Source organism: Haliotis rubra, unplaced genomic scaffold (assembly GCF_003918875.1).
Source record: "Haliotis rubra isolate DU_JTF1 unplaced genomic scaffold, ASM391887v1 Scf646, whole genome shotgun sequence".
NCBI classification, from domain to species: Eukaryota; Metazoa; Mollusca; class Gastropoda; order Lepetellida; family Haliotidae; genus Haliotis; species Haliotis rubra.
Window position 1 is genome coordinate 170299 of NW_025767353.1, and position 15408 is coordinate 185706.

Genomic DNA, 15408 nt, shown 5'->3' on the forward strand with positions numbered 1-15408 from the left:
GACAAGCAAAGGACATTTTCTTTATGTCAATATCACACTGGTTGGATATGTGTGAAACTGCAAACATGGACAACGTCAAATAAACACACACTGATAGAATAGTGCAAGACTTAAGGTGGTGCGAAAGGCTATCCAAAACACAAATAGGGGGTTTAGACGTGCAATACATGAGGTAACAGTCAATGTGAATATACAATTGTCAGTATAAGCGCAACTGCACTTTCGAAACAGTTGCAATACTGTCATCTCATATTATTTGCGTGAACCCACAATAAAGAGGTTAAGTGAGTGAGTGAGTGAGTTTAGTTTTATGCCGCTTTTAACAATATTCCAGCAATATCACGGCGGGGGACACCAGAAATGGACTTAACACATTGTGCCCATGTGGGTATCGAACCAGGGTCTTCGGCGTGACGAGTGAACGCCTTAACCACTAGGCTACCCCACCGCCCCCTAAAGTGGTTAAGTGTATACATTTACTGATGTGAGCATTTCTATGGCGGAAATGCATTTCCTATACAGTGATCCCGGCCTATTTCTATCTTGTCATTATTTGTCGTGTCCAACTTCGGATAACTCGAAGTACTAACGTACCTCCCTTCAACTTCTACACATCGGTGTTTGACAATATTTGGAAGCGCATACACGTCAAGAGTTGTTAGAGCAGCCATCATACAGCAGTGACTGCTTGTCGTGCTGTAAACGGGTTTCAATGCCTAGTTTCAGGTAGAGAGGTACATCCTTCCTCTTTTCACTAGCGATGGGGTAGCCTAATGGCTAAAGGCCGCCATATAGATGGAATATTGCTGCGTGCGGCGTAAAACTAAACTTACTCACTAAAAGTTAAAGTGTTCGCCGAAGACCCATGTTCGATTCCCCACATGGTTACAATATATGAAGTCCATTTCTGTTGTTCCCCGCCGTGATATTGCTGGAATAATGCTAAAAGCGGAGTAAAGCCATACTCACTCACTCTTTATCCCCGCCGTGATGTTGCTGGAATATTGGTAACAGCGGCGTAAAACCAAACTCAGTCAGTCAGTCAGTCTTTATCCGCCCAGTATCATCAATGATTTTCGGTGATCGATTCATATAGTTTTGAACACTATTTGGTTTTTATTCCGATGGATTTTTCTGATAATCGACGCTGATTATTCCCTTCATGTGTTGAATTTGAACTGTGAAAAGCCTGCGTTTCATGACACCTGCTGAGAAAGTGTAAAACAGCTTTCGAATCTGATGAATCTATGAGGATACGTGATAAGCATGTGAAAGCCCATTCCACCTCATCCCACAAAAAGTCAGCGTGGTGATGACTCTGAAATCACATGATCATCAACACCATGATGGATCAAGAAAAGTGAGTCATTCTGCCAAGACAAATACTTGACGTGTTTAAAAGACCGTCTAATTTACACCAACAAATACAACGATGTGGCTGCTCTGATTTCTTTCCAATGATTGATGATGATGTCGATGAAGGTAAATGTCTAGTGTCGGTCTTGAATAACCAAGCCGTGAAGGCGAGATGGATACACATTATCTTCATGCAAAGCGAGGCATCTAAGTGAGGGGACAACACAGATTTGCATCAGAAAGACCGCTATCAAAGGGCATAGAGGAAGTCATGCCTTCCTCGTCCACAACAGTGGGCTGGTTGCATTGGGCAACAACTCGCGTGTCTAGAAACTTAGTCTCTTCAACCTGAGTAAGCACTTATGTTTTTCACCCTTTCCAATTGCTGTTGACTCCTTCCGGTTTGTTGATTTTGTCATTTACAACAGGAAAATTACACTAAGGAGTATAGCTTGATATCTGGCTTATCTTCCAAACCTCTTGACCTGGCTGAGTAACAGGAAATGAAATTAATAGTTCTTTAAAGACATATAGCGTCGCAAGTTGTAAAAAAATTAAAGTGTTTAAAATGCTGTTTAACTTGATACTTAACATATAAATGTGTCTAGGGGAGATTTGGGGATGGGAACAGTTTTCACGCGTTTGGTCAGTTTTATTAGACATATTGCTGTAGTGCCCTTTTGTTAATCGGAGCAAGGAGTTTGCCGAACCTAATTCGGTCATTTCATGTATCCCATTAGTGTCGACAAGTAACCTATAAAATAGCGATAGTCGAACAGACAATGGAAGCGAAATCCCTGTATACAGATATATTCATCTTGAGTTGAAGTAACAAACAGGTCAATCTCTTGCGAAGACGTTCAGAGAAGACCACACGGGTTGTGTTGTCAGAATGAATTTCTTTGTTTCATTTGACTATTGGAGTACTAGTAAGTCCATCCTGTTTGATATAAAATATGTCAGCCTAATTGTCAAGACCTTGAGATGTATGATTAGTTACAGAATCTTAAATTAAACACTCAATGGGTGCATATCTATAATCATTCACATAAATGACGTACTATTGATGCTCAACTTCATCACCTGAAACCGGTTCTAATTGATCAGACAGGCTGAAGCATAACTTCAAAAAACCATTTTCTCACTCTGTATGAACTATGTATGCTGTTCTTCTATGACCATCCATTACAAATGGCATAGATATCCAAATGATGCAGGTCTGCAGTAACATCCTTTCTCATTTTATAATAGTCATGTCCAAGTCATCAGAAATTTATACAATAGGAAACTATTGTGACTTCCTGGCAGATGACTCCAATCTGCTCTCACTATCCACAGATGGTTCTGATGGTGCTCGTATCTGCATCAGTAAACTATGCAAATGTTCATGGAGAGAAGTCATTGTCTTCATCTCCATCCTCCTCGAAATACATGCGACAAATCCTATCATGGACAGATTATGAAACAAATGTATAGACCTCTTTTCATTAACCCAAATTGTTTTTGCATGTGAAGGATTTTCGTTTCAGCAAATATTCGGGGATTCTAAGATTTCAGGGGCTACATTGATCTCAGATTACTGATGACAGCTAAGTGTTATTTTAACGTGTCGACTGGCTCTGATCCTCGCGTGTCAAAATGTGAAGATGCGGCTGGAATTGGATACTGGTGACGGGTCTCGTCTGTGACGTATTTCGTCTCGTGATTATTGTGAAGTAGGATTAGTGTGTCGTGACGAGTTAGGGTTTCAGTTTGGGGGCTGGGGGCGGTGTAGCTAAATTGGTAGGGGTAGGAGAGGCAGCGTTTGTGTTCGGGTGGGATAAGTTCCTGTATGGGTAGAGGTGGTGGTGGGTAGAAAGGAGATCTGGTTAATTAGTATACCGTTTTCTCGAGTTGTCCTGAGTTATGTTAAACCGAATCCCTGGAGTTTTAAATGTTTAACCGTTGGTGTTGGCAAATATATGAAGGGAAACGAAATGAGCTGAAATATTGTTTTGTGTAGGTTGTCGATCTGATTAGGGAAACACAAGCAGCCATTGAACAAAATAATGTTGTTATATTCAAACATAAATAATTGTATCGCAATTCTTCCCTCAATTATATGGCTGTCACTTAAAGAATGTAGCATAGCTTCGAAGTAAGACAAAATAAAAACTGCATTCTTACAACTAAGGAAGCTTTAAGTAGGAAGCAGACATTTCCATGCTCGCCAATTGTTTTCCCTTCCTTGATCATCTGGTTCCTTGTCTAAATGAATCATATTTTGATCGGAGAATAATACATAATCTGTAATATAATACAGGAGAAGAAGTTACGTTATGCTGCGGGTATAATCTGATACCGTTCATCAGTGTTCACATAGCCATTTCGGTTGAAATCTGAGACGGTATCCCGTTGAAGGTTACTCACACTCGCAAAATACGGTGATGTTATCTTACATATCTTATTCAAAGTAGGATCTTAATCCTTTGTGTAGGCTATGCTATGTTGCGGAAAGTATGTGGAAAGAGAATTCATGAAGCCATTTGTCTTGATTCGTTCATCTTGGATGTGATTGTACAATGTTGTACCAGATTGACAGACATTTGAGGCCAAACAGGATTAACTGACAGAGCAGCATGCTGTCACATTTGATACGCATTATTGACAGCTCACTTCCGGGTATTGCAGCTTTAGCATCTTAGATGGAAAATGTTATTTTTCTATCTCCCTTGTCAGAATCCAGAGTGATGAATTGCGAGAGCATGAAAGCAGAAATTTGTGCATGCTTTGACTTTCAGTGTCGGCTCAATGAAGAAATGCTTAAGTAAAGTTGCGATATTTCTCAAGGGCAAAATAATACACCTTGAATTGCAATTAAACTTTTAAAGGGTTTCTAGTTACTTTCGTTGGATCGTCTTTATGAATTCTTATATAGATACCGATAAAGAAAAATCTGTCTCGCTGAAAAAATCAAAGTGTGCTTTAAGTGGTGTTGAAATGCAACATCAGTCCCTCTTTAAGCATTAAATCAACTTTTAAGAAGAAATGTATTTTTTATGCCTTCATTTTGAAAGATAATGTATTTTCTACTCCATGGGCAACATAAAATAGACCCTGTCAGAAGCAAGAACATTTAAATGTCTTAAGTAGACACAAGATGCTAACAAATTCCTTCAAATTCTTCTGAAGGGCATCTCCTTCAGTCTGACCTTGCTTGCTCCCCCACCAAAATGCGGAATAATATCCAAACCTTTCCACTAGCCACGAAACCGAGGCTAAACCAACTTAGTGCTTTGATTGGCAGTTGAACGTGAAGAGCACGAGACCAGGCGCGTGCTTAACGTCCATTTATTGTTAATTTCACCTTGTCATTGGCGTATCATTTTCACTTTAATCAATAGCAGCCGCATGTTTGGATATGAATCGCGAGCTGATGACTTCAGGTGCTTAATGGGAAACCCCCTATTCTTCTCCTGGACCGGATTGTCAATTTCGCTATTCTTAATCCATTCAAAATGGAACGAACGTCACAGCGATTAGTCCCTCATCTCTCCTGGGACGCTGATTGGTTGATGACCTGTGAGCTTACACGTTGTCTCCTCTGAGGTCCGCGCATCCTTTGGCTGACTGACGCATTAATGTGCAAGATAAATATAATACTTTTACCGCAAAAACGGCATTCCTATAAGATTGTCAGTTGCTAGTGGAGACATGGTGATGATTTTAGTGGGGCTGACAGGGCTACCTCTTAACTGTTTTAAAAGGAAGAGAAATTAAAGAGGATACACAGAATTCGCCAGGGCGACTTTTTATTATGTTTGCAAATATTTTCTCAGTAATTGATACTCCCAAGCAGTGACGTTTCTCAGATGATTGTTCTAATCAGGCGTGGATTTGATAACATTACAGGAAATAGAACACGATTTTCAATCGATATTTACAGTTTAGGTGATAGTATTCATCGGCCAAGATAGTCTAATCTTTGCTCAAATTGACCTGCTTGTGTTTGACTTTAAAACTTTCATCTTCCCACAAACTGTTATAACATTTTAAAATATTAAATTCGATACAAATGGTGCTAATTTCCAATCGTTTATTCCGATTAATATTAGTTGTGCCTAACTCATAGGAAACATAAAATATTTGGAAATTCAAACAGGAATAAATTTCCTCTTAGAAAACCAATAAATCAACTTTAAGTTCAATATTATGTTTTCATTTCCGCCATATTGTCTTTTTCAACGAAAATATGTTAAATGTCACTTAACTGATTATAATTATGTGACCTTCAAAGTGGTTTCAAAAGCTTTGTGATTACTTTGAAAAAGAAGTGATTTTATTGCATCTGTTATGTGAAAATGCCTTAAATAATGAAACCTATTAATGCCAGCAGGTACAAAATCGTTCGGATTAATGAGTGTTCGATTTAGCAAACAGACACTAGTATTGTAATCAAAATCAACGTATAACAACATCTAATCTACGCTTTTCGAACATTTTTTGTTGATTTAAAAAATACAAGTTACACGTCACTATCGCTTGTGATCATTTTTTATCATTTTCACAACTTTTTGACCATTAAATCCAAATGCAGTCTGTGGAAATTCGAGCTTGATTATGCTCTGGGTTTGGTTAAGTATAAGTGTTTACTTCGGCAGGAACCAGCACTCTGTCAGACCGTCCTATATTCGCATAACACGATTCTCTCGGGGTGATAGACAGGTCCTCGACCCAGTTTGATGAGATGTCCTCCAGCTTCCAGGAACTCAATGAGTTCCTTCCCCTGGAAGCATGCGTTTGGTCCACTTCATTGGTCTTTTATCTGTCAGTTTTATGTACATGCCTTTTGCATGACATTTAATGTTCGGCGTTAGGGCATGTCGTGTAGCAGCTTCGAAGTGTTCTGTCAGTTTATGACACATTTGTTTGGCAAAATGTTTCCACAACGTAATGACATAACAGTGATTATTGTACTGTGTTGATCTTAGAAACATTTACCAAAGACTGAGTTTTGCTTTTGTTTGTTTGTTTGTGTGTTTGTTTAACTCCTCATTATTTCAGCTATAGTGATCTCCATATGGCTGGAATATTGCTGAGTGCGGAGTAAAACTAAACTCACTCTGACACTCACTCATTCCTGAACTTTCCAGTTCTATTCTGCCTCTGTTTCGGCAGATGATCGAGTGTCATGATTCTCCAGCCCTGACGATCTATATTTACAATTTCTTGTCCTACACGTAAATCAAACGTCAAAAAAGGTTACACTAGTCCCAACTTGTTGAATTTTCATAGCGACTCTTTTACTGTAGTTTGGGCGGATAACCGAAACTGTCTTTTTCTGGCTTTTACTGTTTGTATTTCGATCACGTGAAATGCCAACTATGTCAGATTTATTATGCATTCCAGCCGTTTTAATTTTTAAAATTTATGGATAAAAGAGAATGTCGTGTAGGACTTCACGTTTTTCTATTACCAAAGCAGCACGCAATGATTTCCTCCAAACACCCACATGGCATGGCATCAGGAAAGGCACTGGTCAACGGAACTACAGACGTCTATAAGATAAAAAGGGCAACTGCGTCTGGCCAAAATGTCACTACAAAATAAAATTAAACCCTCAACACCAAACTTGTTAGGCTTGACATAAGTGATCTGAAAAACCATAACTATTCCCCCGAGATTTATATAAAACCGAATAACATTTACCAAATCAAAAAGCCTGATCTACAAATAGATGCATTCCTATTTTATGACGGTAGCGAGTAGGCTTTGGAAATTTCCCTCGCTTGATAGCATTCTGACATGAACGATGTACACTTCCCAACATATAATGTATTCTGTTAATGTGGCGCATCTGTTGTCTCCATAGCCAAACCACATCTACATACTTACCATAAGAGCAAGTTCGGACAGTATTAGATTTGGGTAGTTTCCAGCAGACATAAAATAGCATTAGCAAAAGTGTGGGCAGCTCGTTTGTGAAGAGAAACGTATATTGGAGGTATTTACAGCGTAAATAAATGGTTTATGTTGAGACTTTGATCGACTCCTAGGCTTTTACTACTCTTGAAAGCATGGCATATTTCTTGACGCAAGCATTTGATCTGAAACTTTAAATCAAATATCGCACCACAAACCTTGGCATTAACAAGATGTTGAGCTAAAGGTAGCCCCTTAACCTGATTGTTGTGTCTCCGTTGGGATCCAGTTCTAGAAGGTCCCGGTTGTTCAATATTTGTCGCGATGAGTGACTTTGCTTTCTGTATCAACGTAGTATCGCTGTGGATTGCAATTTAATCTTCATGTGACATCTTTGTGTCACTTTACCGAATTTGGGAATCGAACCAAGCCCTTTGACTTTACATATCAGCGCTTTACCCATTAGGCTTCTCCAGAGCATCCCAGCTGATGAGGAATAGTTGACTATGACTAATTCGCGTGGCATTACGTTAATATGTGTAATTCTTAATGGAATGCGTGGATCGTTCCTCTTACCATCCACATCTGGACCAGGCTCGATTATTTACAAGCCGCCATATTTCAGCTGGAATGTTGCTGAGTACGCAGTAGAGCTAATGTCAAAATTTGGGACGGGCCAATTACTGGAATATATTACAGCGTCCCACGCCTTCGGAATACGATGTCTGCGAAGTCACTGACCATCGGACGTATTTTATTCAACTCTAAGGTAACTAGGTGCCAATTCGTATACCCGCAGGTCTCTTATTTCTGAAAAAAAATCATGGTCCAAGGTGCAACAGGCAGTGTCAGTGCTCTTAATGCATAAAAGTAATGGTGTTTCTATATTTCACTGCATGCTATGGTATAAGGATTAACAGTTGGGTTGTTCAGAATGGAACATGACGTCATATTTGGTTACAAAGACGGTAAAATGTGAATAATCATGGCGAATTACAGACTGTTATGCACTGGAGTTATCAGTCGGTCTCAGATCTATATAACCGTTTTCATGGTACAATGATCTACTCGGTCATATGAACACTGTACATACCGAAAACTACTTACAACCGTCTTCGCTTCAGTTATAAATTGTTCATGTAATACATATTTTAAATGTATAAAATGAGGAGAATAATGAAATAATAATAACGGCAAAGTACAACTGTTGGTCCCGTTAAATACATAGAATTCTTGGTTCACTGCTGATCCAACGAGAATTGTAGCAGTATATCATTCAGTAACATGATCCACTTGACCTCGCAGTATTAGTCTTTTGTATAAACGAAAGTATGAAAATATCATGCAACTATAACGCTCTAGAAATGTCAAATGACGTCATCAGTTTATCATAATCAACATTGTTTCTTCTGGCGCCACTGAAAAACATTACAACATTTCTGAAAGAGCCAGTTAGGACATGTTGTAGATGCTTCCTGTAATTCTGACGTCCAGACAAAATTCCAATACCAATGACTGGCCATTTGTTGATATGCCGTGCATCTCATCTCGTAACTTAACACTGTTAACATTTTCCCTCATGACTGCGCCGCTCGCGAACATGCCTCATTGGTCACGTTCCTTGATGGGGTAAATGAGTCATTAATTACATAAATGAATATCCCGGAATTAATGTGCCATACTAACTAAACAAATTCTCCATCACCAACAAAATAGGTAACTCGGAGAGAAAGGGTCGCAGTACATGGCTTGTGTAATGGGAGTTCGTGAGTATAGTTTTACGCCGCATTTAGCAATATTCCAGCAATATCACGGCGGAGAACACCAGAAATGGGCTTCACACATTGTTCCCATTTGGGGAATCGAACCCGGGAATAAACCACTTAAACCACCGCCCCCTGTGTGTTATTGACCGTATGTTTCAGTTACTTTGAATTTTGAATAATTGACATGCCGCTGCATGTGTTTAAGACGTGTGACACTGGTGGGGCAACAAACTTATCGCCATGACCATTATATACCAAAATAGGAATGTCATTATTCATGCACGGCTATAATAGCACCTATTAGAACACTTACTGTAAGTGGAGAAATTAACATTAGCAGTTCACTTGCATTTGCGTGTATTTGTGACGGGCCCCAGCAGTGGACCGGGATACGCTTACCTTATGTCCAAAAAGTATTTACCCAATTCTTGAACACCTGTACAAACACTGAGTTTCAGTGACCCATTCATATGCTGTTGATTACTATTTTTGTGCCGTTTATGTCCCCCGCCGTGATACTGCTGGAATGTTGCTAACAACCGTAAAACCATACTCATTCACTATCGTACCCTTTTTGCAAAGTCGAATCTGTTTCGACGGATAATTGAGACCGATGCTCTTCGGCGTTGACGATGGATATATTTTGATACCTCGACATATCACTTGTTATCAGCTCAAAATGATTCTGCAGTCCTGTGGTTTTTTTTCATATGTACCTTCAAAGATCGGTATTATAGATTATTTGAACATTATTATGATAGTTGCATATCTTAGCTACATTCAAGCTCTCTCACTCGTCTGTCTGTCTGTCTCTCTGGAAATCTATCGCCTCTCTCTCTCCTCTCCTCTCTCTCTCTCTCTCTCTCTCCTCTCTCTCTCTCTCTCTCTCTCTCTCTCTCTCTCTCTCTCTCTCTCTCTCTCTCTCTCTCTCTCTCTCTCTCTCTCTCTCTCTCTCTCTCTCTCTCTCTCTCTCTCTCTCTCTCTCTCTCTCTCTCTCTCTCTCTCTCTCTCTCTCTCTCTCTCTCTCTCTCTCTCTGATATATATAATGATGTTTGCATTGTGTTTGCAGTGTATGGCCTGTGGACCTGGTGATAGGGGACAATGTGTAGGACCGAACATTTGCTGTGGGAGTGACATTGGATGTTATTTTGGAACCCAAGAAGCCAGTATTTGCCAAAAGGAAAACGAAAGCTCAACGCCATGCGTAATACGTGGAGCAACCTGTGGGTCAAGGGGTCAAGGTCACTGTGTATCCGAGGGAATGTGCTGTGATGAGGGTGAGTGTCTCCGTCAACAGCTATCGTTGACTGGGCATAGCACTTATTTTGTGACCTTTAACCCGTGAAGATCCGGGTTAGAATTGATTTTCAGTAACCCATCCTTGTCGATAAGAGGCGACTAACAGCATCGGGTGGTCAGGCTCGCTGACTGGGTTGACACATGTCATCGTATCCCAGCTGCGTAGATCGATGATCATGATGTCAGTCACTGGATTGTCTGGTCCAGACTCGATTATTTACACACCAGCGTCATATAGCTACAAGACCTGTGACGATCCGGGTTAGAATTGGTCTTCAGTAACCCATGCTTGTCGTAAGAGGCGCCTTATGGGATCGAGTAGTCAGGCTCGCTGACTTGACACATGTCATCGTATCCCAGCTGCGTAGATCGATAATCATACTGTTGATCACTGGATTGTCTGGTCAAGACTCGAATATTTACAGACCGTATAGCTGGAATACTGCTGAGTGCGGCGTAAAACAACAACCAAACAAAACCAATTTTGCTTCCTTCAATATAATCTAAGTCCGAGTTTCGATATCTTTTTATACGTTTTTAGAATGGAACCGCAATGCTCGGCGGGTTTAAACTGTGCAGAGTTACATCCCTTGGATTTTAGATGGTCTTGACTTCGAACCCCAGATTACCTCTATTATAAATATTGCTCTGTCAGCACAATCTCCGGGTGGGCTGGTTTCACCATTATGCCAAAAACACTCAGGCTCCAAAATGAATCTGACACGTCGTAATGCTACTGATTTTGTTCTCAAAGTGGCGTTAAGCTAACGTCGCTCACGTGAAGTGTGAAATACTTCCCACTTTGATAACATGCCATCTTATGATTTTATTTAATTTTTCAGAGGCGTGTTCCTTTAACTCACGGTGTGATGTTCGAGCAAGAGATCAGCCTACGTCCAAAGCAGATTTGATTAAACTTGTTCAACAGCTTCTTCGCTCAAAAAACTACGACTGAGAGAAATAATGCTGCGTCGCTACATCATGTGACGTGCTCGAGAACAGAGAGTGACAAAGACTCCGCGTATACTGCCAAACACAGGAAAAGACAACCACCTACACGCTCGCCTTGGCGTACCCCTGCATTTACATCATTCATGTGTGACGATGGAGATTAATATATATTCTTTAAAGCAACGTTATCATGTAGATGTCATTCTTGAATCAAGGAAATATACAGCTTGGATCACATGCTTTGTTGTAGCATTAAATGTCCTTGATGAGATGTTTTTGTAGCTTCGTTTATTAAAATTAATTATATAATAATACATAATTCTATAATAATAATAATTATGTAGATTTAGATTTCAAAATTTGATTTTGGCAATTATCGATTTTATTTGATATCGGGTGCTTTTTAACCTGTATCATGTTTTTGTGATAAAAAATAAAGAAAACAAATCACTGCCGAATGCAGAATATAGCAGGACAATGAAAATCACGTGTATATTCCAAACTATGTTTCCTTGATTTATGGTACCGAACAAACATCACATATGAATCATGCGCATTATTTCTCTCTACAGCCCAGTAGATTATATCGCCCCTAGATAAGCCGTATTTGGTTGTGTTGTACTGAGCGACTATGATACACGTATTTGAGATGACCCCATCAAGAACTTGTTGCAAGAACCCTAAACAAAGACGTATCACAAGCGATAGCAGACCCCCTATCATATGGACTGATAAGAATGTGAAATCTGTTATAACACGCATGTTAAGCTACCAGAAGCTCTCAAGGTAAAGAGAATTATCGGATTATAAGTGAACATAAAGACGTGATGATTATAGTTGTAAAAAAGTGTTTTGTCAGAACCATATAGTGTTTATCATCCAGCAACAATAAAGATTCTTTATAGAAGCAGTCCACGTTTTTCTTTATTACAGGGTAGTGTCAGTGAAACAAACTGCGCGACGTGTTCCTTTCTGTCAGAAAGATTGGTTGCTATTTACCATTATCCAATTTTAAAAGGAATCTGTTTTCAAGAGACGATGTGACAAACACAGGAAATGACATGATACTGAAGTGACCCTTTCTCATTCACGTTTCACGTGACCCTTTCTCGTTTGTCAGTTATTGACTCGTTTTCATAGATTAAAGGTCAGATTTAACGTGACCTTGACCTTCACCGACCGGTCTTTACCGTCTTATTATCTCCCCTTGGTAACTCACGATTATAAGATACAGTTAGACACTCTGGTGTATACCTTTTCGATTTTCCTTTAAGGAATGTTTTACCATATTTGTACAATGTGGAAGCCAAATTCTGCTGTCCATCACGATAATATTGCTGTAATGTGCTGAAAGTGGCTTCTTATAAACTCTTTTGTAAGGTGACATAAATACAAGTTTATCTCTTTGAATTTGGTCTACTTTGAGCTTCCAATGATTCTAATCCATCATTGGTATTTTGAAACATATTCATACATACAATAGTGTCACGTCTTTTACATCAATTTACAGCCAGAAAATCAGGTAACATATAAATATTCTATTTCAAGTATTGCAAAACTAATGTTGTAGGTTTCCCACAAAATTGTATCACAGTCATGTATATTTCCTGATAATAGGGACATATAACTTCAAATAATCATTAAAAAAATGCTGATCATCCATTCACACCCTATCACTTTTCGTTAACACCTAATATAACCAATAGGTATACCAGTGTGTGTGTGTGTGTGTGTGTGTGTGTGTGTGTGTGTGTGTGTGTGTGTGTGTGTGTGTGTGTGTGTGTGTGTGTGTGTGTGTGTGTGTGTGTGTGTGTGTTCGCAAAACTATGAGCGTATCCTGCAACTGTTACAAACAAACAAAAGCAAGTCAATTGTACGCCCGAAAAAGACGGGAGCATATGGTGGATATTATTTGATCACTGATCACATTTGGAAATCTCCCTCACATGGCTAATACAAAGCACTCGACAAATAATGGTGAAAAGTACCAAACATAAATTGAAACATTGTTACTGACAAACATCAGACTGTATAAACGGCGAATAATGAAGTAATATCAAAGCACAGAGCCATATACAGACACCAAAATCTCGTTTTATCTCGCTCACGAATGAAAGGTCAAGATACAGAGGGATGAAGCGTCTGTTGGAATAGCTAGGCTTCAACTTATGCACGATTAGTCTTTCAGCTCAGACGATGACGTATATACCGATGGTCAAGAGCACAAATGACCATCCATAGTTCCAACTTTATAACCAATCAGACAGCTGCTCTCATTAACTACCGAATAGCTTGTCACTTTGAGTAACATGTACACAATCAGCCATAGTGTGTATTCCAATGGGGATACCCGACTACAGAGTCACGCTTGTTCTCGCCGATTTAATGAGTCTTTACGAGCTTTCCTCGAGCAGCGAGTTGGGACTGTTTAAAAGCTTTCAAACCATTCGTGTAATTAAATAGACATAACACTGATGTTACTTCATTTCACTGTGGAGCTGTGTTTGAGCATTTTAAATGTCAATGCATGTGGCACGACTTTAATTCGCTTTGGAAGTTAGTTCACAACAGAATGAAACGATGACTTTGGAATATGAATGGGAATAAGCCGTGTCCATCATGACGTGTTCAGCCGAATGATTTGATTCCGTACTACTAGGTTTTAGGATTAAGGATGTCTGCCAGTTTGTTTCGAGTTGACTGTGAAATTCATGCGTTGGTGGGCCCTGATGTCATCTGTCATCAAATCGTTCATAGTAACCCATGCAGCCGGAATTCGTTGTCATATTGTCAAGATTCAGCGTGTCACAGCAACGAGTATTAAATCTCATTTTATGACTGCCCCTGATGCTTAGATTAAGCATGAATCAATAGCTATAGCATTCTGGGTTGTTCTATATATTGTCGGATTTGATTAACATTAAAACAGAACATGATAATAATCATCACCATATATGCAACATGGTATTTGATAGACCATTTAACCCGTAGTTTAATAGCTGCGTAAAATGCAATTCATTCACTCGTTTTAACCCGTATGAATATAACAACTAGAAATGATAATAGCATGTAACCAACATATCTGTCACATGGTGTTTGATAGACAATACGTTAAAAGCGGCGTAAAATCCAGTTTATTCACTCACTTTAACCCATATAAATATAAAAACTAAAAATGATAATATCATGCAATCGACATCTGTATGCCATGGTATTTCAAGGTCAATATAAACTGATTTCTATTCCCGAGGAGATTGGAAACGGTATCACAATGGTTAATGCTGAACAGGAGTACAGCTCTGGGCACTCCTAGAGAGTGTTGAATCTCTGGTCCACTACCTCCAACATCCTTCTGACTATGGGCTCACGATGGAAACCTTGCTGTGCTTTACGAACCTCCGCCCCTTCTCTCTCTCTCTCTCTCTCTCTCTCTCTCTCTCTCTCTCTCTCTCTCTCTCTCTCTCTCTCTCTCTCTCTCTCTCTCTCTCTCTCTCTCTCTCTCTCTCTCTCTCTCTCTCTCTCTCTCTCTCTCTCTCTCTCTCTCTCTCTCTCTCTCTCTCTCTGTGATATATGGCGTGGAGAGAGCGCAATATAAATGTCATTATTATTATCTGGCCCGCTTTGGAAGGCTGCCTCTCGACCTCTCCGCTGATCCGAGATTTCTGCTGATTAGGATCTAGTATATATCAGTACCATTTCCGAGACCAGTCAAGATAATTTCACTGTTTGTTTTTTTTCATTTTGTGTCAAACTAAAACAGTTGATATTTCACTAGTGTATTGGAGGTCAGTCACCTACGTCCTTCCATACACTATTCAACGCATACTTTGAAGTTGTCTCCACGGACCGTCTAAGATAGAAAATAGTTCAAAAGCTGTGTGAGACAAAATGAAAAGGGAATTGCCACTTTGTACCTTCTCTCAAAATCAGCATGTGAGGGGAGGTAAAATGGGTTTGAACGTCGCGTTTAACATCGTGAATATTCCACTTATGTAGCGTGTGTGCATACGTGCAAGTGAAAATTCTTGAACAAATCCTCGTGCTTCACAGGACGAACGACCCGTGACGGTCCGGGTTAGAATATTGGCCTTAAGTAACCCATGCTTGTCGTAAGAGGCGACTAACAGGATCGGG

The 15408-nt window shown here is 39.6% G+C and overlaps 1 protein-coding gene across 1 annotated transcript in view; it reads left to right on the forward strand.

The window, feature by feature from the left end:
* The window catches only part of LOC124256982 (conopressin/neurophysin-like), a 31330-nt gene extending 19146 nt beyond the window's left edge, over positions 1–12184 (forward strand). The window contains exons 2-3 of the mRNA XM_046690948.1: positions 10094–10301; positions 11166–12184. Of these exons, the coding sequence (XP_046546904.1) occupies positions 10094–10301; positions 11166–11278 (321 nt within the window). The 3' untranslated portion in view covers positions 11279–12184. The remainder of the gene's footprint in view (positions 1–10093; positions 10302–11165) is intronic.
* The last annotated feature ends 3224 nt before the right edge of the window (positions 12185–15408 follow it).